Source organism: Solanum verrucosum, unplaced genomic scaffold (genome assembly GCF_900185275.1).
Source record: "Solanum verrucosum unplaced genomic scaffold, falcon-dt-bn FXZP01001100.1, whole genome shotgun sequence".
Classification (NCBI taxonomy): Eukaryota; Viridiplantae; Streptophyta; class Magnoliopsida; order Solanales; family Solanaceae; genus Solanum; species Solanum verrucosum.
The window spans coordinates 104,246-130,912 of record NW_026019648.1 but is presented as its reverse complement, the minus strand read 5'-3'; the positions used below and the strand labels follow the sequence as shown (position 1 = coordinate 130,912).

At 39.8% G+C, this 26,667-nt stretch overlaps 1 protein-coding gene across 1 annotated transcript; it reads left to right on the top strand.

The window, feature by feature from the left end:
• The first annotated feature begins 1,158 nt into the window (after positions 1-1,158).
• On the top strand, positions 1,159-5,166 carry LOC125830566 (uncharacterized). Its single transcript, XM_049509773.1, has 3 exons — positions 1,159-2,905; positions 3,083-3,229; positions 3,344-5,166. Exons 1-3 carry the CDS (start codon positions 1,159-1,161, stop codon positions 5,164-5,166), a joined length of 3,717 nt encoding a protein of 1,238 aa, XP_049365730.1.
• The last annotated feature ends 21,501 nt before the right edge of the window (positions 5,167-26,667 follow it).

Sequence of the window (26,667 nt, the reverse complement as noted above, 5' to 3'; positions counted from 1 at the left end):
TCTAAGATAGACCATAACCAAGGAGCACAAACCAAACAAACAGGAAACCAATCAAATGCCAAGAGCACAGGTATTGATTCAATGCTCCCAATTCCCATAAATCCCAATAATTCTTACTCTAATGATACTGCTGAAGCTGAAGGAGGGATGGATGGGGGATGTCAGGAGAGCCATACTAATTTGCAGGAAAATGGGTCCAAAGGGGGGAATTTGACTCATGTTCTGCATGAGGATAATCACGTTGACCTTAGCCCAAACCTTAGAGCTCCTGCTACCACTGCAAGCCAGCATCCTAATCCAGTCCAGCAGAAGGTACAATAGAAAAAACAAGCAGAAGAAGGAAAGCAAGGTAATACGGCAATATTCAAGGAAAAATAGCATGTGGAAGTAAGTCCTGCAGGTAGACATAATAAAGGTTCCATGGCAAAGGATATGGGGGCTTATGCAAGTACCAGTAATCAAGAGAATACTCCCAAAAGCAAGAACAAGCCTAGCAAGAAAAAAAGAGAAGCTGCGATAAAGAGACAGACCTTACAACAACAAAATAATGACCAACAGGAGGAACAACCTAAGGAAGGGGCAGTCTGTAAAAAGTTTATTATGGTTGATGATCAACTGGGTATGGACATCACTCCCTTGCAAACACAATATATGCACCCCCCTATAAATGTCCACCTGATGAAAGGCCTGAAAATTGTCAAATGAATAAGGGTCCTATAATAGATGAGTATGCTGTTGACAACTCTGAAGATGAACCTGATGTGGATAATCAATCCCTCAAGGATCATGATGAGGAAGAAGAGACAAGTGAACTACTGATCAGAGCCTTTAGTCCTCATCCTGATAAAAATTATGCAGACGAAGTTCTACAAGTGGCTAATAAACAAGGCTTATCTCCTAGAGGCATACAGCATGATAAATTTCAATTCAAAAATCAGGACATCAACACTGTCACTGCTGGCAGACCAAACACCAGACTATTTACTCCCAGATCATCCCAATGATTAGTACAATTATTTGGAATGTGAAGGGGATCAACACCCAAGGCGTTATTGAAAGACTCAAAATGCTCAAGAAGATGCATAACTCTCTATTATTTCTATTCTCGAACCTTTCTCAGACACTACTCACATACAAGATTTTAAGAACCAACTAACTATGGAATATGCTAGGAGTAATTGCAATGGCAAAATTTGGATTTTTTGGGACAGGGACATTGATTGTGTAACTCTGGAGGAGGATGAACAACAAATCACTTGTGACATTAGCCATAATGAGCTTCAGACTCCTTTCAAGATTACATTTATGTATGCCAAATGTAAAGATCATCTCAGAAGACCTTTATGGGACAGAATGCTATTTCAAGCTGCTGACTCTAACAAACCTTGGTGCTCCGTGGGTGACTATAATCTTATTACTACTATTGAAGAAAAGCTAGGTGGAGTTCCTTACAATATGAGAAAAAGTCTAGAATTCATTGCTACTATTGAAGCTTGTGGTCTTCTGGATTTAGGCTTCAATGGACAGAAATATACCTGGTCCAATAACAGAGGTATAACTCAGAGAGTTTGGAAAAGACTGGACAGAGCTCTGGTTACCGATACTTGGCTGGAAAAAATGCCCCAGACTACCATCACTCACTTACCATCTGTAGGATCAGATCACTGTCCTCTACTGATGGAAATGATCGTAAGGGAGGAAGAGCATATCAAATACTTCAAGTTCCTTAATTGTTGGGCTGATCAACCTAAATTTCTGGACATAGTAAGGGCCTGCTGGGAAAGGACTGTAGAGGGCAACAATATGTGGAAATTCCATCAGAAATTGAAAAGATTGTCTAACACCCTTAGTCACTGGTCGAGAAAGGAATTTGGGGACATCTTCAATAAAGTCAAAGAGTATGAAGAAAAAGTCAGAGCTGCAGAGGAGAGCTTAATTCACGAGCCCAATGACACCAACAGAGCTAAACTCCATGAACTCAATGCAGAGTACATCAGATTCTTGAAGGTTGAAGATTCCATTTTGAAACAGAAGACTCAGTTACAGTGGTTCAAAGAGGGTGATAGTAACACAAAATACTTCCACTCTCTTATAAGGGGAAGAAGAAGAAAATTATTCATTCACAAACTTAGCAGGAGCGATGGGGATTGGATACAAGGCGACGATAATATTGCTGAAGCAGCCTGTGAGCATTTTCAGGAAATATTTACAGGGGAAAGCAGCCTGATCAATGAGAGGGCCTTGGAGTGCATCCCCAGGATAGTCACTCAAGAACATAATAGTAGCCTAACTACAATGCCTAATCTGGAAGAGTTGAAGGAAGTAATCTTCTGTATGAATCCTAACTCTGCAGCTGGTCCGGATGGGATGAATGGATATTTCTTTCAAAAATGTTGGAATATCATTAAGCATGACCTCCTTGATGTCATCCATGCTTTCTTCTGTGGTCAAATGATTCCCAAATATATGTCTCATTCATGCATTGTGCTCCTCCCTAAGGTGAGTAACCCCAATAAACTCACAGAATTCAGGCCTATCAGTCTTAGCGATTTCACTAGCAAGATCATATCTAAAATAGTGAGCTCTAGACTTAGTCCTATTCTTCCTAAGTTGGTATCTCTCAATCAATCTGGATTTGTTAAAGGGAGAAGCATATCTGAAAACATCATGCTGGCACAAGAGATCATTCATCAGATCAAGAGACCTAATATTGGAAGCAATGTTATTATTAAATTAGACATGGCTAAAGCTTATGATAGGGTCTCTTGGTCCTATATTTGTTTGGTGCTAAGAAGAATGGGGTTTGATGAGGTCTTTATTGATATAGTTTGGAGAATAATGGCTAACAATTGGTATTCTATCATCGTCAATGGCAAAAGGCATGGTTTCTTCCACTCCACTAGAGGTCTCAAATAAGGCGATCCACTATCCCCGGCCCTATTTATTTTAGGTGCAGAGGTCCTGTCCAGATCCCTCAACAGACTTCACAGCCACCCAGATTACTTTGGCTTCTACATGGAACCTAGAGGTCCTCCAGTGAACCACTTAAGCTTTGCTGATGACATTATACTCTTCACCTCAGGGAGACAGAAGACTCTTAAGCTCGTTATGCAAACCCTGAAGAACTACGAAGAGATCTCAGGCCAACTTATTAACAGTGACAAAAGCCACTACATGGTCCATACTAGTGCCTTCAATAACACTAGGGATAGGATCAAGAGAATCACTGGTTTCAAATAGAAAGATGGCCCTCTTACTTATCTTGGTTGTCCCTTATTTGTTGGTAGACCGAGAATCATTTACTTCTCGGATCTCATTAACAAAGTGTTGGGCAGAATTACAGGTTGGCAAACAAGGTTATTGAGCTATGGAGGTAGAGCGATCCTGGTCAAACATGTGTTACAATCCCTACCTATCCATCTCTTATCAGCAGTGACCCCTCCTGTTACTGTCCTAAAACAGGTTCAAAGTATTATGGCTGACTTCTTCTGGGGATGGAGGAACGAGAGGAAAAAATATCATTGTGCCTCTTGGAAAAACTTAAGTTTTCCCTATGATGAAGGAGGTATTGGCATGAGAAACCTTAAGGATGTATGCAAGGCATTCCAATACAAACAATGGTGGTGCTTTAGATCTAAACAAACCCTTTGGGGAGATTTTTTGAAGGCTAAATATTGTCAAAGATCAAATCCTATTAGCAAGAAATGGGACACAGGTGATTCCTTAACGTGGCGACATCTGATGCATAACAAACATAAAGTTGAAGATCACATTCTGTGGAAACTAAACTCAGGCAACTGCTCCTTTTGGTGGGACAACTGGCTTGGTGTTGGACCTCTTGCTCAGTTCTCCTCGAACAGTAATAGATTCAACAACATTACTGTAGAAGAATTTTGGGTCGGGGGACAATGGAACCAGAATATGCTCACTCGACTAGCTCCCAGCAATTACCTCGCTGACATACTGGCCACCAGGTTCTATATACAGCAAGATATCCCTGACCAAGCCATCTGGAAACTCAACACAGACGGCAAGTTTACATGTTCTTCTGCGTGGAATGAGATTAGAGAAAAGAGGACCAAGACAATGTTTAATACATTCATTTGGCACAAGAGTATTCCTTTTAAAACCTTTTTTCTATTATGGAGAACTTTACGTGGTAAACTTCCTACTAACGAAAAACTGACCAGCTTTGGCAACGAGCCTGCCAATTGTTTTTGTTGTTATTACAGGCCAGGGCTGGACACTATAGAACACACCTTCAACAATGGACACTTTGCTACCTACGTGTGGAAGAGCTTTACTGCTGCGGCTGGAATCGTACCTGATCACAGATCCTTAATTCAACTCATCTCGCAATGGTGGTCAGCTAAGTACAACAATGAAGCACACAAACTACTACTACAAGCTACACCAATATTTATTTGTTGGAATCTTTGGAAGAATCGTTATGCTACCAAATATGGAGGCAAATCGTCCAACATTAGTCGAGTTAAATATGCAATCTACAAGGACAACTACAAATTAATGTGCATACTTTTCCCCCAAATAAAATGGCCTTCAAATTGGAACGAGCTGTTTCTGTTAGGCGAAAACTGTCTACATGATACCAAAGTGGTTCTTGTCAAATGGATTAAACCCACAGATCGATGGGTCAAGATCAACACGGACGGCAGTGCACAGAGCATCACTGGTAGAGCAGGAGCAGGTGGTATTTTAAGGGACCAAGAAGGAGAAATGTTATTAGCATTTGCTACACCTTTGGGGGAAGGCACCAACAACCAAGCTGAAATAGGGGCAGCCATATTTGGCATGACATGGGTTCTTCAATTAGGCTATAGAAATGTTTTTTTGGAGGTGGATTCACAGCTGCTGGTAGATTGGATCACGCTGAAAATCAGGCCCCCATGGAGCATTATCACACAACTACAGCAGCTTCAAGAACTCATCAAACAAACCCAAAATTTCCGATGCACACACATCTTCAGGGAAGCCAACTATGTGGCTGACTCTTTATCTAAGCATAGCCACAAAATGACAAGTCCTCAAATATATTGCAACAGTCAACAACTACCAAAAGAAGCTAATGCATATTATCAATTAGACATGATTGAGATGGTCAACTTCAGAAGAAGGAAAATAAAACGAATCAAAGAACCACCTTGAGATGGTTCAAGTCTCTCCAACCTAGCTATGGCTCAAAAGCATAACTCCTTGGAATAGATATAGGTTTGTTTTGATATTGTATAGGGAGAGTCTCCCTTATTTAAAATTCATAGATACTTTGTATAGAGAGGAGTCCTCTCTTAGGTACTTAGTATTTTGGTTTATCTTTCTTTGTACGGGGAAGAGTTGACTAACCTTAGGTAGGTCGACTACTGAATCACCATAGGATCGGAGGTCAGGTTTATGCCCCCCTCTATGTATTTTGTCTTTTAATTAATGCTAAGGCCTGGGGGTGTTGCTAAGCCCCTGACCCCTCCAAGGGTCGTTCAAATAAATAAATAAAAAAAAAGAGCCTAAAGCCTAAACCCTAAACCCTAAACCATAAACCTTTAACCCTAAACTCTAAAGCCTAATCCCTAAACCCTAAGCCCTAAACCCTAAACATTAAACTCCAAATCCTAAACAATAAACCCAACACCCTAAACCATAAATTCTAAACCCTAAACACTAAATCGTACAACCTAACCCTAAACCTAAACCCTAAACATAAACCGCAAACCCTCAACCCTAAATCCTAAACTCAAAACCATAAACCCTAAATCCAAAACTCAAAACCCTAAACCCTAAACCCTAAACCACAAATCATAAATCCCAAACTCTAAAACCTAAACAGTAAATCCTAAACTCTAAACTCTAAACTCTAAACTCTAAAGACTAAACCCTAAACTTAAACCTTAAAACCCAAACCCCATCACTTCTTCATTTCTCAATTTTTTTCTCTCTCTAAAAATTTGCTCTCAAAATAACGCTCAACAGGCGGTAGAAGTAGCAGTTCAATGGAATGGCGATAGAGCCACCGGGGATGCAGCTCCGGCCACCGGATTAGTCCCATTCGACGTGCAACTCCAATATGCACAAACCCCACACAAGCGCCTCCTCAGAATCGTCCGACAACTCTTCAAAATTGCAAAGAATTGAAGCGATCCATGTCGCGATTTCAGAGCAAGAGTTGGACTGGGCTCGTAAAATCATTTCCTTGGAAAAATCTGGAATGATTCAAGTTAAAATGCAAGGGAATCTTGAATCTACATCTAATGATCTATGTTCAGTCCAAAAATCAAATGTTTCCACCGACCCAATTGAGAGATCTACTAAAGTGATTTTGGAAGGAATCGCCTGGGAATCGTCAGAAGTGCGCCCTCATATTCGACCAAGTTCTAATGGTCTGAATGAGATTTCAACAAATGGGGAATCTTCCCCAGGACAGGGAGTACATCTTGCTGAAATTTCTAACCATTTTAATGAAGGAATCACCGGCAAGAAAATTTCCGGTGAGGATGTCCGAGCTCCGGTCATCACAAAGGACCAAAAGATACACCAAACGACTCTCACTGATGAAGACAACCACCTCCAGGTAACAATTGTCAATGCTAAACAACATTTTAACATAAATGTTTCTTCCACTTGGCAGGGGAAGGATATTACAAGTCCCAGTAATCAGAAGGAAAACAGTCCATCAAATTCAAACGAAGTTGATGATGCACATGACAATTTGGAGTTGAAGGATGATAGCAATACATCAAAGGTGCAAGGTGCAGGGGAGGACGTGAATACTACTCGATTTACTAGCATCCTAAATCAGGAGAATACTCAAGTGCAGGATCAGGTTCAAAACTAAGGTCAAAACAATTCAAGTGCACAACAACACAAGGAGGGCAAGCGCAAACAACAAGGAGACCAACATAATGCCAGGGAAGTGATCATCATAAGCCCAGAATCGCAGGAAGAGGCAATGCAAGCAGGTAAGGTCTCTAAATTTTCTGATAAGTCTACTGTTAAAGAAGTATAGAGTGTTGTAGAGCTGCATAAACTTGGAAAGGTGCAGGCTGTTAAGTCTTCTAATTCCCAACTAAATGTTATTGTGACTGATAAAGTCTCGACTCAGCTGCATCATAATGCAACTGAGCATATGAGTGCTGCCCAGAAAAGTGTTAATCAGACACAGGTATAGGTCAATGAGATTAGACCAAAACAGGGTTATAGGGAATCTGCAGATACTCAGCACAACAATGGAAATGATGTTAGGAACCATCCCCCTCAACAAAGTCAGTTCCCCCAAATTTCCAACAATTTTGCTAGACATAATCCCCATGTTCCACAGAATAAACAGGTGTTTCAGGATCACTTCCTTCCTAAGGAACCAAACAAACATAACACGCAACAACAACCTAACAAGGATGTAGTTCAAGAACCTGCTCCATACACTGTGGTTCAAACCTATGCTGCCAAACTTAGATACAACCAGGCCAAAAATACTGCTCGTGTAATGTTTGAGAAACCTAAGGTCACAACCAAGCAAGGAAAGATGGCTGTGATATTTAAGGAGGAGGATTTTATGACAAATTGTGCTACAGATTGCAGGTTCACCCTTATTGGGAAATTCAGAAATGCAATGCCTAAGATGGAGCATCAGAAAGAGTTTCATAACTCAAACTCAATTATCTGGAGGAGTCAAGATAGATCATTACAATTCTAGGCATGTCTATATTGATCTTGACAATGAATTGGATTATATTACTGTTTGGACAAAGTAAAAAATGACCATAGAGGGCCAGCTTATGAGGATCCAAACCTGGACTCCCACCTTCAAACCTGAAGAGGAAACCCCATTTGTACCAGTATCGGTATCCCTACCAGGGTTACCATGGCATTGTTATAAGAAAGAAATCATAACTGCCCTCTTGTCTCCTATTGGGAAGGTTCTTTACCTTGACAATGCATCAGCCCAAAAAACAAGAGGTAGTTTGGCTAGGGTAAGAATCCAGATTGACCTTACCAAAGAAAAGAAACAACATATTTGGTTTGGTTATGATGAAGAAGATTTGACTAGAGGAAAGTGGCAAGCCATCGAATATGACAACATACAAGACTATTGTAATTACTGTAAACATCAAGGGCACATGATACAGGCATGTACAATCAAGCAAAGGGATGAGGATTACCAAAAAAGAAAGAGATGGAAGCATACAAGAAAAGTAAGCCAAAAGGTGAACAAGAGAAACAAGACAAAACAACTAACCCAACCATAGGAGAAGGCAAGCAAACCGACATCCAGTCTAACGAAAATTCCCAAGTACAGCAGGAAAAGGAATATCAAGAACAAGATGACCAGTGGCAGACTCAGAAAAGGAAACAACATAAAAATCAGGACCAGGTCAATCCGAAGACTGTATGGAGGCCAAGATCACCTCAAAATAAGGAAAACAGGGACCAAGCCCCACAACAAGCAGTACGAACAGGTATGACTCACATAATTTCTACTCATAACATTTATAGTGATTTAGATATGCAAGAACAACCTACCATAGGCAAGGATGGAGAGGACACCAATAATAAACCTGCTGAGCAAGAAGATCAAGCAAAGCATGAATCAGGTAAGGATTCACCATCAACAAACCATCACAACAAAAAGCATACTCAGAAAAATCAAGAAGCAGTCAGACATTATAGCAAGACTACAGGTATTGACTTAAGTCTCCCAACACCCCATGACCCCAATACTATACATGTGGAGACTGCTGTGAATGTTGTTGAAGTTTCTGGAGGGATGGATGGAGGGATAAAGGAGAAACCAATTAACCTGCAGGATGGGGTAACCAAAGAGAGGGAATTGACTCATGTTCTGCATGAGGGGAAATACACTGACCATCTTAGAGACTATAGAGCCCCTGCTACCCCTCAAAACAGGAAAAGCCAGACAAAAATTAGCATGCAGATGATCAACATATACAGAGTATAGGCAAGGAAAATCAAGTTGCAGAAATTAGTCCTCAGGGATAGCTACAAGCTGGTACTGATGGGAAGCACATCACTGGTATTCAACAAGAGAAGAAAGGAATAAATTAGCAGACTCCACAGAATACTAAGGCTCCAGGGGAACCACCTGATAAGCCTCCTAACAATAAATCTCAAGCCAAGTTAAGCAAAAAAAGGAGAGATGTTATAAAAAAGAGACAACAAAAGGATTTGGTGCAGACAAGGGGCAACAGAGACAGAATGAGATTGATGAGGAATTTGATGAATATGGGGTCAACAATTCTGAGGATGAATATGACCAAGACACGCAGTCCATTGATGATGATGAGGATGAAGAGGAGGAGATCAGTAACCAGTTAATTAAGGCCTTTGGCTCCACATTCCACACTGAATATCAAGAAGAGGTCCAAGAAATCACTGGGAAACAAGATTTATCTCCTAGAGGAAGAAAGGAAACAAGGCAAACAACTATATCCAACAGCACATCTACTACCATTAGCAGACCAAATACTAGAGCTAAAAGCAGAGGTTTATGATGCTTAAAACCCTTTGCTGGAATGCTAGGAGTATCAACACCCAAGGATCTTTGGAAAGGATTCAAACTCTCAAGAAAATATACAATCTTACCATGATTGTAATTCTTGAACCTTTTGCAGATAGTTCTCAAATCAATAGTTATAGAATTCAACTTAATATGGACAAGGCTCAAAGTAATCCCAATGCTAAAATTTGGCTTTTTTGGGCTGGAGAGTTGGACTGTAATATTCTTGTTACTGATGAGCAGCACACTACATGTGAACTGAAGCATTCAGATTACCTAGAGAAATTTATTATTTCTTATGTATATGCCAAATGCAAAGATCAACTCAGGAGGTCTTTGTGGGATAAACTCTTGCAAATTTCTGAAATTAACCTTCCTTGGTGCACTATTGGAGACTTCAATGTTATTACTTCCACTCAAGAGAAACAAGGAAGCAGGGAATACAACATGAATAAGAGCTTTGAGTTTATTAGTGTCATTGAGGCTTGTGGGTTGATTGACATTGGGTAAAATGGTCAACCATTCACTTGGTGCAACCAAAGAGCTGAGGAGGCTAGGATTTGGAAGAGGCTTGATAGGGCCATGGTGAATGATAAATGGCTTGAAATTATGCCTCAAACCACTATTACTCATCTTCCATCAGTGGGGTCAGATCATTGCCCCTTATTGTTGGAAATGACTATGAGACAAGATCAAGTTACAAAGTATTTCAAACTTCTTAATTGTTGGACAGAAAATCCTAATTTCTATGCAACTGTTAAGGAATGTTGGGAAATGGAAGTTTCTGGTATTCCCATGTGGTCCTTACAGAATAAAATGATGAGGCTGACTAACACTCTGAGTAATTGGTCAAGGTTGGAGTATTGAGATATATTTGCAAAAGCAAAGGAGTATGAAGAACAGGTCAGAGGTGTTGAAGAAGCACTCATTATTTCTAATACTGAAGAAAATAGGTCCAAGCTGCATAAAATAAATGCCCAATACATTAGATATTTAAAGCTGGAACAGTCCATCCTCCAACAGAAAACTCAGATACATTGGTTCAAGGAGGGGGATGCAAATACCAAGTATTTTCATGCACTTATGAGGGGAAGAAGGAGGAGACTTTTCATTCATAGAATATGTACAGAAGAAGGAGATTGGGTACAAGGAGATGACAACATTGCTAAAGAAGAGTGTCAATACTTTCAGAACATATTCATTGGGCATACTGCTAGAATCAGTGAAGATATTCTGCAGTGCATGCCCAGAATGGTTACTCAAGAACAGAACCAGGTCCTTGACAGCATTCCAACCATGGATGAACTGAAATAGGAGGTAATGTCTATGAATCCTTACTTAGCACCAGGTCCTGATGGAATAGGAGGAAAATTTTACCAGTCTTGCTGGGGTATTATTAAGGAAGATTTACTGGCTGCAGTTCAATCCTTTTTTACTGGTCACATTATACCTAAGTTCATGACTCATGCATGCTTGGTTCTCCTCCCTAAAGTGGACCATCCAAACAAGCTTAATGAGTTTAAACCCATCAGCCTCAGCAACTTCTCCAACAAAATCATTTCCAAAATTCTTAGCACCAGACTTGCTCCTATCCTTCTTAACCTAATTTCGGAAAATCAATCTGGTTTTGTTAGGGGATGGAACATCTCTGAAAACATCATGTTGGCCCAAGAAATCATTCATGGCATTAAAAAATCCAAAGAAGGAGATAATGTTGTGATCAAGCTTGACATGGTAAAAGCCTATGACAGAGTGTCATGGTCCTATACTTGTCTGGTCTTGAGGAAAATGAGGTTTGGAGAACTTTTCATTCACAGGGTCTGGAGAATTATAAGTAACTACTGGTACTCTGTGATCATTAATGGCAAAAGGCATGGTTTTTTCACTCCACAAGAGGTCTCAAACAAGGTGATCCCCTTTACCCAGCCCTATTTATTTTGGGGGCTGAGGTATTATCCAGAATGTTGAATCTTCTTCATCAGAATCAAATGTATAAGGGATTTCAAATGGAGCTCAGAGGCCTCAGATTAACCATTTAAGCTTTGCTCATGATATTATCATCTTCACATCAGAAACCAGGTAGTATGTGCAGCTTATTATGAAGACAATTTCTACTTATGAGGCAGTTTCTGATCAACTCCTAAACAAGTCCAAAAGTCATTTTATGGTCCCTTCAAATACCAGTACTGATATCATTGTTGGGATCAAAGAAATCACTGGGTTTAGCAGGAAAGAGAGTCCCATTAATTACCTAGGGTGCCCCTTATACATTGGTGGACAAAGGATTATATATTATTCTGAATTGGTGGACAAAGTGGTTAAGAAAATTAGTGGTTGGCATTCCAGAATTCTAAGTTTTGGAGGTAGAGTCACTTTAGTGAAACATGTACTGCAATCTATTCCTATTTACACTATGGCTGCTATATCTCCTTCGAAAACTACCTTTAAATATCTGAAGAGCATCACTGCTGATTTCTTCTGGGGAATGGACAAAGGAAGGAAAACGTATCATTGGGCCTCATGGGAAACCCTCAGTTATCCTTATGATGAAGGTGGTATAGGGGTGAGACTCATTTATGACATTTGTAATTCTTTTCAATATAAACAGTTGTGGACCTTCAGGACGAAAAAGTCTCTATGGGGACAATTTTTAAAAGCTAAGTATTGTCAAAAAGCCAATCCAGTGGCCAACAAATGGGATATGGGCTAATCTTTGGTTTGGAAATACCTTTTAGAAACAGACCTACTATGGAGCCTCACATTACCTGGAAAATCCACTCAGGAAGCTCTTCCTTTTGGTGGGATAATTGGCTTAGGAATGGACCTTTGGCTGATCACATGGACAATATTTCTAGTTTAAATAATCTCCAAGTTTCTCATTTTATTGAAGAAGGACTATGGAAGGAAAGCTTAGTGAGACAACATGCTTCCCCTCTCATTGTCCCTATCATCCTTAATACTCATATTCAACAACATGAAAAGGTTCTTGATGAAGCAGTCTGGACTCCAGCGGATAGTGGTCAGTTTTCTATCTCATCTGCATGGGAAACTATCAGAAAAAAACATGCCAATGATCTGATCAACACTTTCATATGGCATAAAAATTTCCTCTTCAAAGTGTCTTTCTTTATTTGGAGAGCTTTGAGAGGCAAGTTGCCAACCAACGAAAAGCTTGCCAGCTTTGGAATTGAGCCAGCCAACTGTTACTGCTGTCACAGACCAGGGAGGGATAATATTGATCACATTCTTGTGTCTGGAAATTTTGCTAATCACATTTGGAAGGTCCATGCGGCACTGCTGGGAATTGAACACTCATGCACCACTTTGAGAATCTTATTGATGACTTGGAGAAGTAGCCAACACAACAACGAGGTTCACAAACTTTTAAATCAAGCCCTCCCTATCTTCATTTTCTGGAATCTGTGGAAAAACAGGTGCTCAGTTAAATATGGAGGCAAGCAGTCCAGTATTGGTAGAGTCGAGTACCTCATATTCAAAAACATGATGCAATTATTTATCACTATGTTCCCATACCTGCAATGGCCCAACAACTAGAAGGACGTGATCAGCATGGTAGTGAACTGCAGGCATGAGCTTAAGGTAATTCCAGTCGGCTGGGACAAACCTACTATAGAAGTGTACAAGCTGAATACAGATGGTAGTGCCCTTAGCAATCCACGTAAAATTGGGGGAGGAAGAATTCTAAGGGATGACCAAGGGAATATAGTCTATGCATATGCTATACCTCTTGGATTTGGTACCAACAACAAAGCAGAGATACAAGCAACTGCACATGGAGTCAATTGGTGTGTGCAACATGGATACAAGAAGATCATTTTGGAGGTGGATTCTGAGCTGCTTAACAAATGGCTCAATCACAACAGCTCACCACCTTGGCAACTTTAGCAACACATACATGAACTTAAAAATATCACTAGTCAGTGCGTGTACTTCCAATGCAAACATACATTCAGGGAAGCTAATTGTACAGCTGATCATTTATCTAAATGGAGTCATAGACAAGATAATATTCAACATTTCTACACTTTTCATCAACTATTAGGCGCATCTCGAGAAAGCTACATTCTGGAAAAAATGGGTATGCAAAATTTCAGAAGAAGGAGACACAGAAGAATTAAACAACCTCCTTGAAGTTATGTGCAACCTTTTCAACCGGGCTATGATTGGATAATTATAGCTTTTTTGAATAGGTATAGGTTTTCTTTTCTTACTTTTGTAAGGGGAGAGTTTCCCTTATTTACAATTTCTAGATTCTTTGTATCAAGAGGAGTCCTCTCTTTTAGGTGCTTAGCTTCTAAATTTTCCTTTTTTAGAACGGGGATAAGTTGACTATCCTTAGTAGAAAGGTCGACTAATGAACCACCATAGGATTGGAGGTTAGGTTTATGTCCCCCTCCTTGTACTTCTTTTGTTTTTATTTATATTAAGGCCTAGGGTGTTGCTAAGCCCCTGACCCCACAAGGGTCGTTCGAATAAATAAAAAAAAAAAAAAAAAAAGAGAAAAACCCCAAACCCCAAACCCTATACCCAAAGCCTCAAACCCGAAACCTAAATCCTAAACCCCAAAAAGTAAACCATAGACACCAAACCTTATATAAGAACTCTAAATCCTAAACCCTAAACCATAAACCCTAACCCTAAACCTTAATCCATAAACCCTAAACCCTAAACCCTAAACCCTAATCCCTAGCCCTAAACCATTTATCCTAAACCCTAAACCTAAACCCTAAACTGTAAACCCTAAACTCAAAATCCTAAACGCAAAACCAAAACCCAAAATCCTAAACCCTAAACCCTAAATCCCAAACCCTAAACCATAAACCCTAATCCCTATACCCTATACCTTAAACCTTAAACCCTAAACCCTAAACCCCAAACCATATACCCTAAACCCCAAACCCCAAACCCCAAAACCCAAACCTAAACCCTAAATCCTAAACCCAAACCCTATATCCCAAACAGTAAACCTAGACCCTAAACCTTAAATCCAAACTCTAAAACCTAAACCCTAAACCCTAAATCCTAAATTCTAATCCCTAAACCAAAAATCATAAACTCTAAACCCTAATTCGTAACCCTAAACCATAAACCCTAAATCCTAAACACTAAACCTTAAACACTAAACTTAAAACCCTTGACATTAAACCCTAAATCCTAAACTATAAACACTAAAACCTAACCCTAACCATTAACCCTAAACCCTCAACCCTAAACTATAATCCCTAAACCCCAACGTTCAATCCTAAACCACAAACCTTAAACCCTAAACCCTAAATCCTATTTGTTGGAACTTCTGGAAAAATAGATGTGCTAAAAACTACGGAGGTAAACAATCCAACCTTGCTAGGGTCAAATTTGTTGTGTTTAAGGACACTTTCAGGCTGCTGCATATAAGATTTCCTTATATTTGTTGGCCCTCTAGCTGGAAGAATATTTGTATCCTCATCGAGCAATGCTACCACGATACCAAAGTTACTCTAGTGCAGTGGATCAAAGCCCCTGAAGTGTGGGTTAAACTAAACACTGATGGAAGTGCTTTAAGCAACCCGGGGAAAATAGGGGCAGTGGGTATTCTCAGGGATTCAAATGGGAAGCTAATCTTTGTATATTCAGCTCCGTTGAGGGAAGGTACTAACAACCAAGCAGAAGTAGACGCGACGATCTTCGGTATATCATGGTGGGTTCATCTAAACTACCACAAAATCATCTTGGAGGTCGACTCCCAGCTGTTGGTGGACTGGTTACTGGCCAAATCAGTCCCTGCATGGAACATTGCTCCTCAAATTCAGAAAATACAAATGCTCACTACTCACTTCTCACACTTTAAATGTATTCATACCTTCATAGCAGCCAATTATGTGGCAGATGCACTCTCCAAACATAGCCACCAAATCACGACTCCTCAAATTTATTACAACAATCAACAACTGCCTAAAGAAGTAGCAGTATATCTTCAACTTGACATGGATGGTGTGGCAAGCTTCAGAAGAAAGAAAATGAAGAGAATCAAGAAACCTCCATGATTTATTCGTAACATAGAGGATCAGTGAAGGAGCTTGAACTCCTTCAGGCCCACTCTTTTGGATGATCCTTCAGTCATCTATTATAGACTACCTCGTGTTTACGATAGATTTTGTTTAGTCTTTCCTTTTTTTGTAAGGGGAGAGTCTCCCTTATTTATTTTTCCTAGAATCTGTGTATCGAGAGGAGTCCTCTCACATACGTGCATAGCAGATAGGTTCCTTTTCTTAGTTTGGTGAAAAGTGGGAGAACCTACTAGTCGTATAGTAGGCTACCAACTTTTGCACCACCATTAAGTGGAGGTAAGGTTTATGTCCCCCTCTATGTAGCTCTTGTTTTTTTATCTATGATAAGGCCTGGGGGTGTTACTAATCCCCTGACCCCTTCAAGGGTTATTAAAATTAAAAGAGAAAAAAAAAACCCTAAACTCTAAACCCAAAACCCTAAACCCTAAACACTAAATCCTAAAACCTAAACCCTAATCCTTAAACCCTAAATCGTCAACTCTAAACCCTAAACCCTAACTCATCAACTTTAAACCCTAAACCCTAAACCCTAACCCTAAACTCTAAACCCTAAATCGTTAACTCTAAACCCTAAACCCTAACCCTAAACTCTAAACCCTAAAGGCTAAACCCTAAACCTTGATTCCTAAAGTCTAAACCCTAAACCATAACCCTAAACCCTAAACAATAAACTCTAATCCATAAACCCTAAATCCTACATCTTAAAACCTAATCTCTAAAACCTAAACCGTAGCACTAAAACCATTACTCCTAAACCCTAAATCTAAACCCTAAACCCTAAACCCTAAAATGTAAATCCCAAACCCTAATTCCGAAACCCTAAACCTTATACCCTAAAACCTAAATCCCAAACCGGAAACCCTAAACCCCAAATCCTAAATCCTAAATTCTAATCCCTAAACCAAAAATGATAAACTCTAAACCCTAATTCGTAACCCTGAACCCTAAACCCTAAATCCACAACCCTAAATCCTAAACACTAAACCTTAAACACTAAACTTAAAACCCTTGACATTAAACCCTAAATCCTAAACTGTAAACACTAAACCCTAACCCTAACCGTTAACCCTAAACCCTTAACCCTAAACTATAATCCCTAAACCCTAACGTTCAATCCTAAACCACAAACCTTAAACCCTAAACCCTAAATCCTATTTGTTGGAACTTGTGGAAAAATAGATGTGCTAAGAAATACGGAGGTAAACAATCCAACCTTGCTAGGGTCAAATTTGTTGTGTTTAAGGACACTTTCAGGCTGTTGCATATAAGATTTCCTTATATTTTGTTGGCCCTCTAGCTGGAAGAATATTTGTATCTTCATCGAGCAATGCTACCACGATACCAAAGTTACTCTAGTGCAGTGGATCAAAGCCCCTGAAGTGTGGGTTAAACTAAACAATGATGGAAGTGCTTTAAGCAACCCGGGAAAATAGGGGCAGTGGGTATTCTCAGGGATTCAAATGGGAAGCTAATCTTTGTATATTAAGCTCCGTTGGGGGGAGGTACTAACAACCAAGCAGAAGTAGAGGCGGCGATCTTCGGTATATCTTGGTGTGTTCATCTAAACTACCACAAAATCATCTTGGAGGTCGACTCCCAGGTGTTGGTGGACTGGTTACTGGCCAAATCAGTCCCTGCATGGAACATTGCTCCTCAAATTCAGAAAATACAAATGCTCACTACTCACTTCTCACACTTTAAATGTATTCATACCTTTAGAGAATCCAATTATGTGGCAGATGCACTCTCCAAACACAGCCACCAAATCACGACTCCTCAAATTTATTACAACAATAAGCAACTGCCTAAGGAAGCAGCAACATATCTTCAACTTGACATGGATGGTTTGGCAAGCTTCAGAAGAAAGAAAATGAAGAGAATCAAGAAACCTCCATGATTTTTTCGTAGCATAGAGGATCCGTGAAGGAGCTTGAACTCCTTCAGGCCCACTCTTTTGGATGATCCTTCAGTCATCTCTTATAGACTCCCTCGTGTTTAGTATAGATTTTGTTTAGTATTTCCTTTTTTGTAAGGGGAGAGTCTCCCTTATTTATTTTTCCTAGAATCTGTGTATCGAGAGGAGTCCTCTCACATAGGTGCATAGCAGATAGGTTCCTTTTCTTAATTTGGTGAAAAGTGGTAGAAACTACTAGTCGTATAGTAGGCTACCAACTTTTGCACCACCATTAAGTAGAGGTACGGTTTATGTCCCCCTCTATGTAGCTCTTGTGTTTTTTTATCTATGATAAAGCCTGGGGGGTTACTATGCCTCTGACCCCTCAAAGGGTCGTTAAAATTAAAAAAGAAAAAAAAAACCCTAAACCCTAAACCCAAAACCCTAAACCCTAAACACTAAATCCTAAAACCTAAACCCTAATCCCTAAACCCTAAATCGTCAACTCTAAACCCTAAACCCTAAATCATCAACTTTAAACCCTAAATCCTAACCCTAAACTCTAAACCCTAAATCGTCAACTCTAAACCCTAAACCCTAACCCTAAACTCTAAACCCTAAAGGCTAAACCCTAAACCCTGATTCCTAAAGTCTAAACCCTAAACCATAACCCTAAACCCTAAACAATAAACTCTAATCCATAAACCCTAAATCCTACATCTTAAAACCTAATCTCTAAATCCTAAACCGTAGCCCTAAAACCATTACTGCTAAACCCTAAACCCTAAACCCTAAACCCTAAAATCTAAATCCCAAACCCTATTCCCTAAACCCTAAACCTTATACCCTAAAACCTAAATCCCAAACCCGAAACCCTAAACCCCAAATCCTAAATCCTCAATTCTAATCCCTAAACCAAAAATCATAAACTCTAAACCCTAATTCGTAAGCCTGAACCCTAAACCCTAAATCCACAACCCTAAATCCTAAACACTAAACCTTAAACACAAAACTTAAAACCCTTGACATTAAACCCTAAATCCTAAACTATAAACACTAAACCCTAACCCTAACCATTAACCCTAAACCGTCAACCCTAAACTATAATCCCTAAACCCTAACGTTCAATCCTAAACCACAAACCTTAAACCCTAAACCCTAAATCCTATTTGTTGGAACTTGTGGGAAAATAGATGTGCTCAGAAGTACGGAGGTAAACAATCCAACCTTGCTAGGGTCAAATTTGTTGTGTTTAAGGACACTTTCAGGCTGCTGTATATAAGATTTCCTTATATTTCTTGGCCCTCTAGCTGGAAGAATATTTGTATCCTCATCGAGCAATGCTACCACGATACCAAAGTTACTCTAGTGCAGTGGATCAAACCCCTGAAGTGTGGGTTAAACTAAACACTGATGGAAGTGCTATAAGCAACCCGGGGAAAATAGGGGCAGTGGGTATTCTCAGGGATTCAAATGGGAAGCTAATCTTTGTATATTCAGCTCTGTTGGGGGAAGGTACTAACAACCAAGCAGAAGTAGAGGCGGCGATCTTCGGTATATCATGGTGGGTTCATCTAAACTACCACAAAATCATCTTGGAGGTCGACTCCCAGCTGTTGGTGGACTGGTTATTAGCCAAATCAGTCCCTGCATGGAACATTGCTCCTCAAATTCAGAAAATACAAATGCTCACTACTTACTTCTCACACTTTAAATGTATTCATACCTTCAGAGAAGCCAATTATGTGGCAGATGCACTTTCCAAACACAGCCACCAAATCACGACTCCTCAAATTTATTACAAAAATCAGCAACTGCCTAATGAAGCAGCAGCATATCTTCAACTTGACATAGATGGTCTGGCAAGCTTCAGAAGAAAGAAAATGAAGAGAATCAAGAAACCTCCATGATTTATTTGTAGCATAGAGAATCAGTGAAGGAGCTTGAACTCCTTCATGCCCACTCTTTTGGATGATCCTTCAGTCATCTCTTATAGACTCCCTCATGTTTAGGATAGATTTTGTTTAGTCTTTCCTTTTTTTGTAAAGGGAGAGTCTCCCTTATTTATTTTTCCAAGAATCTGTTTATTGAGAGGAGTCCTCTTACATAGGTGCATAGCAGATAGGTTCCTTTTCTTAGTTTGGTGAAAAGTGGGAGAACCTACTAGTCGTATAGTAGGCTACCAACTTTTGCACCACCATTAAGTGGAGGTAAGGTTTATGTCCCCCTGTATGTAGCTCTTGTTTTTTTATCTATGATAAGGCCTGGGGGTGTTACTAATCCCCTGACCCCTTCAAGGGTCGTTAAAATTAAAAAAGAAAAAAAAAAACCCAAAACCCTAAACCCTAAACACAAAATCCTAAAACCTAAACCCTAATCCCTAAACCGTAAATAGTCAACCCAAATCCTAAATCGTCAAGTTTAAACCCTAAACACTAACCCTAAACTTTAAACCCTATATCGTCAACTCTAAACCCTAAACCCTATCCCTAAACTCTAAACCCTAAATGCTAAACCCTAAACCCTGATTCCTAAAGTCTAAACCCTAAACCATAACCCTAAACCCTAAACAATAAACTCTAATCCATAAACCCTAAATCTTACATCTTAAAACCTAATCTCTAAATCCTAAACCGTAGCCCTAAAACCGTTACTCCTAAACCCTAAATATAAACCCTAAACCCTAAAATCTAAATCCCAAACCCTAATCCCTAAACCCTAAACCTTATACCCTAAAACCTAAATTCCAAACCCAAAACCCTAAACCCCAAACCCCAAACCCCAAACCTAAATCCTAAACCCTAAATCCTAAACCACAAACCATAAACCCTAGACCCTAAACCTTAAATCCAAATTCTAAACCATAAACCCAAAATCCGAAATCCTAAATTCTAAACCCTAAACCGTAAATCGTAAACTCTAAACCCTAATTCATAACCCTAAACCATATACCATGAACCCTAAACCCTGAATCCAAAACCCTAAATCCTAAACACTAAACATTAAACACTAAACCTAAAACCCTCGAAACTAAACCCTAACTCCTAAACTCTAAATCCCAAACCCTAATCATTACACCCTAAACCCTAAACCTTATACCCTAAAACCTAAATCCCAAACCCCAAACCCTAAAACCCAAACCCCAAACCCCAAATCCCAATCCCCAAACACCAAACCCTAAACTTAAACCCTAAATCCTAAACCTAAATCCTAAACCACAAACCATAAACCCTTGACCCTAAACCTTAAATCCAAACTCTAAACTCTAAATCCTAATCCCTAAATACTAAATCCTAAATCCTAAATCCTAAATTCTAAACCCTAAACCATAAATCATAAACTCTAAACACTAATTCGCAAGCCTAAACCCTGAACCATGACCCCTAAACCCTAAATCCTAAACATTAAACCCAAAACCCTTAATAATAAACCCTAACTCCTAAATCCTAAACCCTAAACCATAACACTTAATCCTAAACCCTAAACTATATTACCCAAACCCTAACCAAAAGTCCTAAACCCTAAACCTTAAAACCTACACCCTAAACCCTAAACCCAAAACCCTAAATCCTAAACCTTAAACCCTAAACCCTAACCCTAAACTCTAAACCCTAAACCCTGATTACTAAAGTCTAAACCGTAAGCCCTAAACTCTGAACCGTAAATCATAAGCCCTAAACCATAAATCCTAATCCCTAAATCCTAAATTGTAGCCCTAAACAATTAGTCATAAACCTTAAATCTAAACCGTAAACTCAAAACCCTAAACCCTAAACCCTAAACCATAAACCCTAACCATTAACATTAAATCCTAAACCCTAAATCCTAAATTGTAGCCCTAAACAATTAGTCATAAACCTTAAATCTAAACCGTAAACTCAAAACCCTAAACCCTAAACCCTAAACCATAAACCCTAACCATTAACATTAAATCTTAAACCCTAAATCCTAAATTGTAGCCCTAAACAATTAGTCATAAACCTTAAATCTAAACTGTAAACTCAAAACCCTAAACCCTAAACCCTAAACCCTAAACCATAAACCCTAACCATTAACATTAAATCCTAAACCCTAAATCATAAACCCTAAACCCTAAACCCTAAAATAAACCCTAAATCGTAACCCTAAATCTTAAACCCTAAATACTAAATCCTAAACACTAAACGCTAATCGCTATACCCAAAACACTAAACCCTAAACCTTAAACCCTAACCTTAAATCATAAACCCTAAATCCAAACCCTAAACCCTAAACCCTAAACCCTAAACCCAAAATCTTAAACCCTACCCGCTAAACCCTAAATGCTAAACTCTGAACACTACACCCTAAACCCTAAACCCTAAACCTAAAACCCTAGACCCTAAACACATAAACTCAAACCCGTAAACACTAAACCCTAAAACCTAAACCATAAATCCTAAACCTGAAACCTTTAACCCCACACCCTAAAACTACAACTCCAAATTCTAAACCCTAAAACCTAAACCCAAAACCCTAAACCCTAATTCCTAAACCCTTAACCCTTAACCCTTAACCCTAAACCCTAAACCTAAACCGTAAACTTTAAACTCTTAATCCTAAACTTAAAACCCTAAACCCTAAACTAATAACCCTAAACCCTAAACCATAAACCTTAAACCCTAAACTCTAATGCCTAAACCCTAAACCCTAAACTCCAAATCCTAAACCATAAACCCTAAACCCTAAACCATAAATTCTAAACCCTAAACACTAAACCGTACAACGTAACCCTAACCCTAAACCCTAAACATAAACCGCAAACCCTCAACACTAAATCCTAAGCTCAAAACCCTAAACCCTAAATCCTAAACTGAAATCCCAAAACCCTAAACACTAAACCATAAACCGTACACTCTAAACTTTAAAACCTAAACAGTAAACCCTAAACCTTAACCCCCTAACGAAAATTCCTAAATTCTAAAACTTAAACCCTAAACCCTAAACCTTAAATCCCTAACCCCAAATTCCATCGCTTTCCTATTTTCCAAATTTTTTCTCTCTCTAAAAATCTGCTCTCAACAGGCGGAAGAACAGCTGTTCACCGGAATGGCCAAAGAGCCGCCGGGAAAGGTGCTCCGACCACCGGACCAGTCCCATTCGACGCGCAATTCCAACATTGATAAACCCCAGCTGGGCGCTTCACCAGAATCATCAGCTAACTCTTCAAAATTGAGAAGAATTGAAGCGATCCATGTCGCGATTTCTGAAGAGGAGTTAAACTGGGCTCGAAAAATTATGTCCCTCGAACAATCTGGAATGATTCGTGTTAATTCAACTGAGAATCATGAATCTACATCAAAGGATCTATCTCCAGTCCAAAAATCAAATGATTCCATCACACAAATTGAGAGATCCTTGAAGGCGAATTCTGGAGAAATCGCCGCGATATCGCCTGACGTGCGCCTTCAATTTTGATCGTCTTCCGATGAGAGAAACGGAGCTGCAACCACTGGGGAATCTTCCCCATGTCTAGGAGTACATCTCACTGAAATTTCGAACCGTTTTGACGGTGAAATCTCCGGCGACATAAATTCCGGCAACATTGTCAGAGTTCTGGGCAATGACGGCGATGCAGAGCCATCCCAAAAGATCCCCTGCGAGGAGAACAACATTCCTAAGGTAATAAAACCATTAATCCAACAGCAAATTAATGTGTATTCGTCTTCTGAATTGCAGGGACAAATTTCAGCAAATATGGATGATCATATCAGTGAGGAGAGACTTGAACCAGTTCGAATTACAGGTATATTGAATCACGAAAAAAAGCAGGAAAGGGAACACACTCCAAATCACATGAGAGAACCAATGCAGCTTGCTCAGGAGCAGTTGAGTCTAAAAGAGACTTCAGATGTCAATGGGTCAAGGCAAATGCAGGGAGATGGAAATGCATCACCCCATCAAACTCAGGAAGCACAACATACAATCACTAAGGAAATAACAAGGGCACCACAAGAGCAATATTATGGCAATGGAGGGAAAGCCGTTTGGAAGGTGAAAGATAAGATCAACTCCAATGAGAACACTATGCAGCAAAGCAAAGAGTATGGAGGGACACAACCAACTAGCACCATCAAGGAGACGACAGGTAAGTCATCTAACTTTGCTCCAAATAATTATGATCTCCACTTCCCACCTTATAATAATAGTCATAGTAGCCAAAATGTGCATGAGAAAGGCCATCTTTTTGTGCAGAATAGGGAGAAAGAGCAACCTGAAAACAACATTCAAAAAGGCCCTGATATAGACTATCGTATCCCCCCTCCCATAAAGGTCTCCTCTAATTTTGACATCCACAGAACCACCCACCAAAGAAACAACCAAAACAGCCCCAAACAGACTCAAAATAAAACTCCCGTCAATAACCCGTCCACCAGAAATGTCACACACCAAATTCCTGACCCTGCCCCCCCAACTGTGACCCAATCTTTAGCTACTAGACTTAGAGCCAACCAAATTAAGAATGACACCCCTTTGGATATAACCTCCCCTATCATTACCACTAGACAAGGTTATCCTTCTATAACCTTCCATGAAGAGGATTTCATGCTTAAGATGCAAGGAAGGTGTAAGTATACTCTAGTGGGTAAATATTCCAATGCTATGCCCAAAATGGAAGTTATTAGAAGGAGCTTTATTGCACAAACTCAACTCACTGGAGGGGTCAAGATTGTCCATTTCAATTCAAGACACATTTATATCGACTTGGACAATGAAGCTGATCACATTGCAGTCTGGACAAAGCAGAAGATGTTCATTGCTGGTCATTTAATGAAGCTACAGGTATGGACCCCTACCTTTAAACCAGCTGAAGAGACCCCTATACTGCCCATCTGGATCACCTTGCCAGAACTCCCATGGCACTGCTACTATATGGATATACTCACCCCTTTGCTGTCCCCTATTGGTAAGGCACTATACCTATACTCGGCAACCATGCAAAAAACTAGGGGTAGTGTTGCTAAAGTGAGGGTCCAAATTGATATCACCAAAGAAAGACCTCAACATGTGTGGTTGGGTTTTTCTGAGAAGGACCCCTCTTTAGGCAAGTGGCAAATTATCGAATTTGAGGATGTTCCTCCTTACTGCCTGTACTGTAAATATCAGGGCCATATAATTGGAGAATGCCCCTTGAAGGAAAGAGATGAGGAATTTAAAAAAAGAAAAAATGAGGAAGCAGGTAAGAAGGGACAGGAGAAGCAGCTGAATCAGACTTTGAAAGGTAATCAACAACTTGAGGATAACAAAGCAAAAACACTTTCAAATAGGCAAACCAATACAGGAGGATCAACAGAGGAATATACTATGCAAAAGGAGGAACAATGGCAAACTCGAACTAGGAGAAAAAATAAAACTCAACGGCAAATCCAGGCTCCAGGTAAGAAACAAATCCCACAGGTACAGGTACAGCAGGCCAGAACTCCTCATGACCAACAGGCACTGCAGAAATCAGGTATGAACTCTGTAACTCCTGTGATTGAAATTGAGGAATCTGGTGATCAGATTTCAGCTCCCCTATCCCCTGTAATTTGTGTTGTTGAGCATTGTGTTGACAATGAATCCCCTACCCCTGTAATCCCCTTTGTTGTGGCTGATGAAGTTGTTGGAAGGAGGATGGATGTAAAGGAGAAAACCTCTAACATGCAGGAAGGGGAACCTATGGGAAGGGAATTGTCTCATGTTTTGCATGGGAACCAAACGACTGACCTTAGGACTGACCCTCAAGCCTCTGCTACCACTGTAAGTGCTGTCCAACAACGTCAAAAACAGAATGTCAGTCTACAGGTACACAATACTAGAGAGACAGATAATCAACCCAAAGGTGCTATGGCTAAGGATATGGGCAACAAGGCAAGCTCTAGTAAACAGGTGGACACTTCTAAAAGCAAGAACAAGCCTAGTAAGAAAAAAAGGGAAGCTACCAAGAGGAAAAAGGGTGAACAACAACACCAAGAAAACAATCCTACAGACAACCACCATGAAGGATTAAACCCTTGCAAAAAATTCATCATGGTGGACCAGGTGATGGATGTAGTTCCTCTCAAAGCTCAATACAACACCCCTACCCCTGGAAAACCCCCTGATCAGACCAAGATAACTGTAAGAGATGAGTATGAGGTGGAAGTTTCTGAAGAGGAAATAGATGAAGGCACTCTACCTGTAAATGCTCAAGATGATGATGATGAAGTTAGTGAACTACTTATCAAAGCATTTAGTCCTAATAAGGACTCAGAATTTGACAAGGAGTTATAGCAGGTCACCAGCAAGCAGGGACTCTCTCCCAGGGGCATACATTTGGATAGGCTTCCTCTCAAAACACCATCTCCACCGACTCCTGTAATTGCAGGAAGACCAAACACTAGAATTTTCACCTCTAAATCATCTCAATGATTAATACAATCATATGGAATGCTAGAGGAATAAACACCCAAGGTGTTATCGAAAGACTCAAAAATCTCAAAATATTCACCAAGTATCGATGATTGCAGTGCTGGAACCTTTCTCTGACAATACCCAGATAAATCTGTTCAAAAGTTTGCTTGTTATGGATCATGCAATTAGTAACATCAATGGAAAAATCTGGCTTTTTTGGACTAATGAGATCACTTGTAAGGTGATTGAAGCTGATGAACAACAGATTTCTTGTGAACTTAACCACACAGAAGTTCCTGAGACCTACATCACGACTTTTGTGTATGCCAAGTGTAAAGAATATCTCAGAAAACCACTCTGGGATAGACTTCTTCATCTTGCTGTTACTAAGGACACCTTTCCTTGGTGTACAGTGGGGGATTTTAATGTTATAACTGATATTGATGAAAAGCTGGGGGGCATCCCTTATAACATGAGGAAAAGCTTAGATTTTATTGGAGTTATTGAAGCTTGTGGACTCATGGATATGGGGTTTAATGGACCTAGATTCACCTGGTCTAATCAAAGGGGTATTAATTTCAGAATGTGGAAAAGGCTGGACAGGGCTATGGTTAATGATAGATGGTTGAATCTGGAAAAGCCTCAGACTAACATTACTCATCTTCCCTCTGTGGGGTCTGATCACTGTCCACTTCTCATGGAAATGAATGCCAGGCCTGATAATCACACTAAATATTTCAGATTTCTCAATTGTTGGGCTGATCAACCTTCCTTTACAGAGACTGTTACAG

Excerpts from the sequence above, each read along its gene's own strand:
- LOC125830566 (XM_049509773.1), top strand. The coding sequence starts at position 1,159 with ATGGAATATGCTAGGAGTAATTGCAATGGCAAAATTTGGATTTTTTGG. Across the intron at positions 2,906-3,082 it reads TTTCTTCCACTCCACTAGAG|GGAGACAGAAGACTCTTAAG; the intron begins GTCTCAAATAAG and ends TCTTCACCTCAG. Across the intron at positions 3,230-3,343 it reads TAGGATCAAGAGAATCACTG|GTTGGCAAACAAGGTTATTG; the intron begins GTTTCAAATAGA and ends GCAGAATTACAG.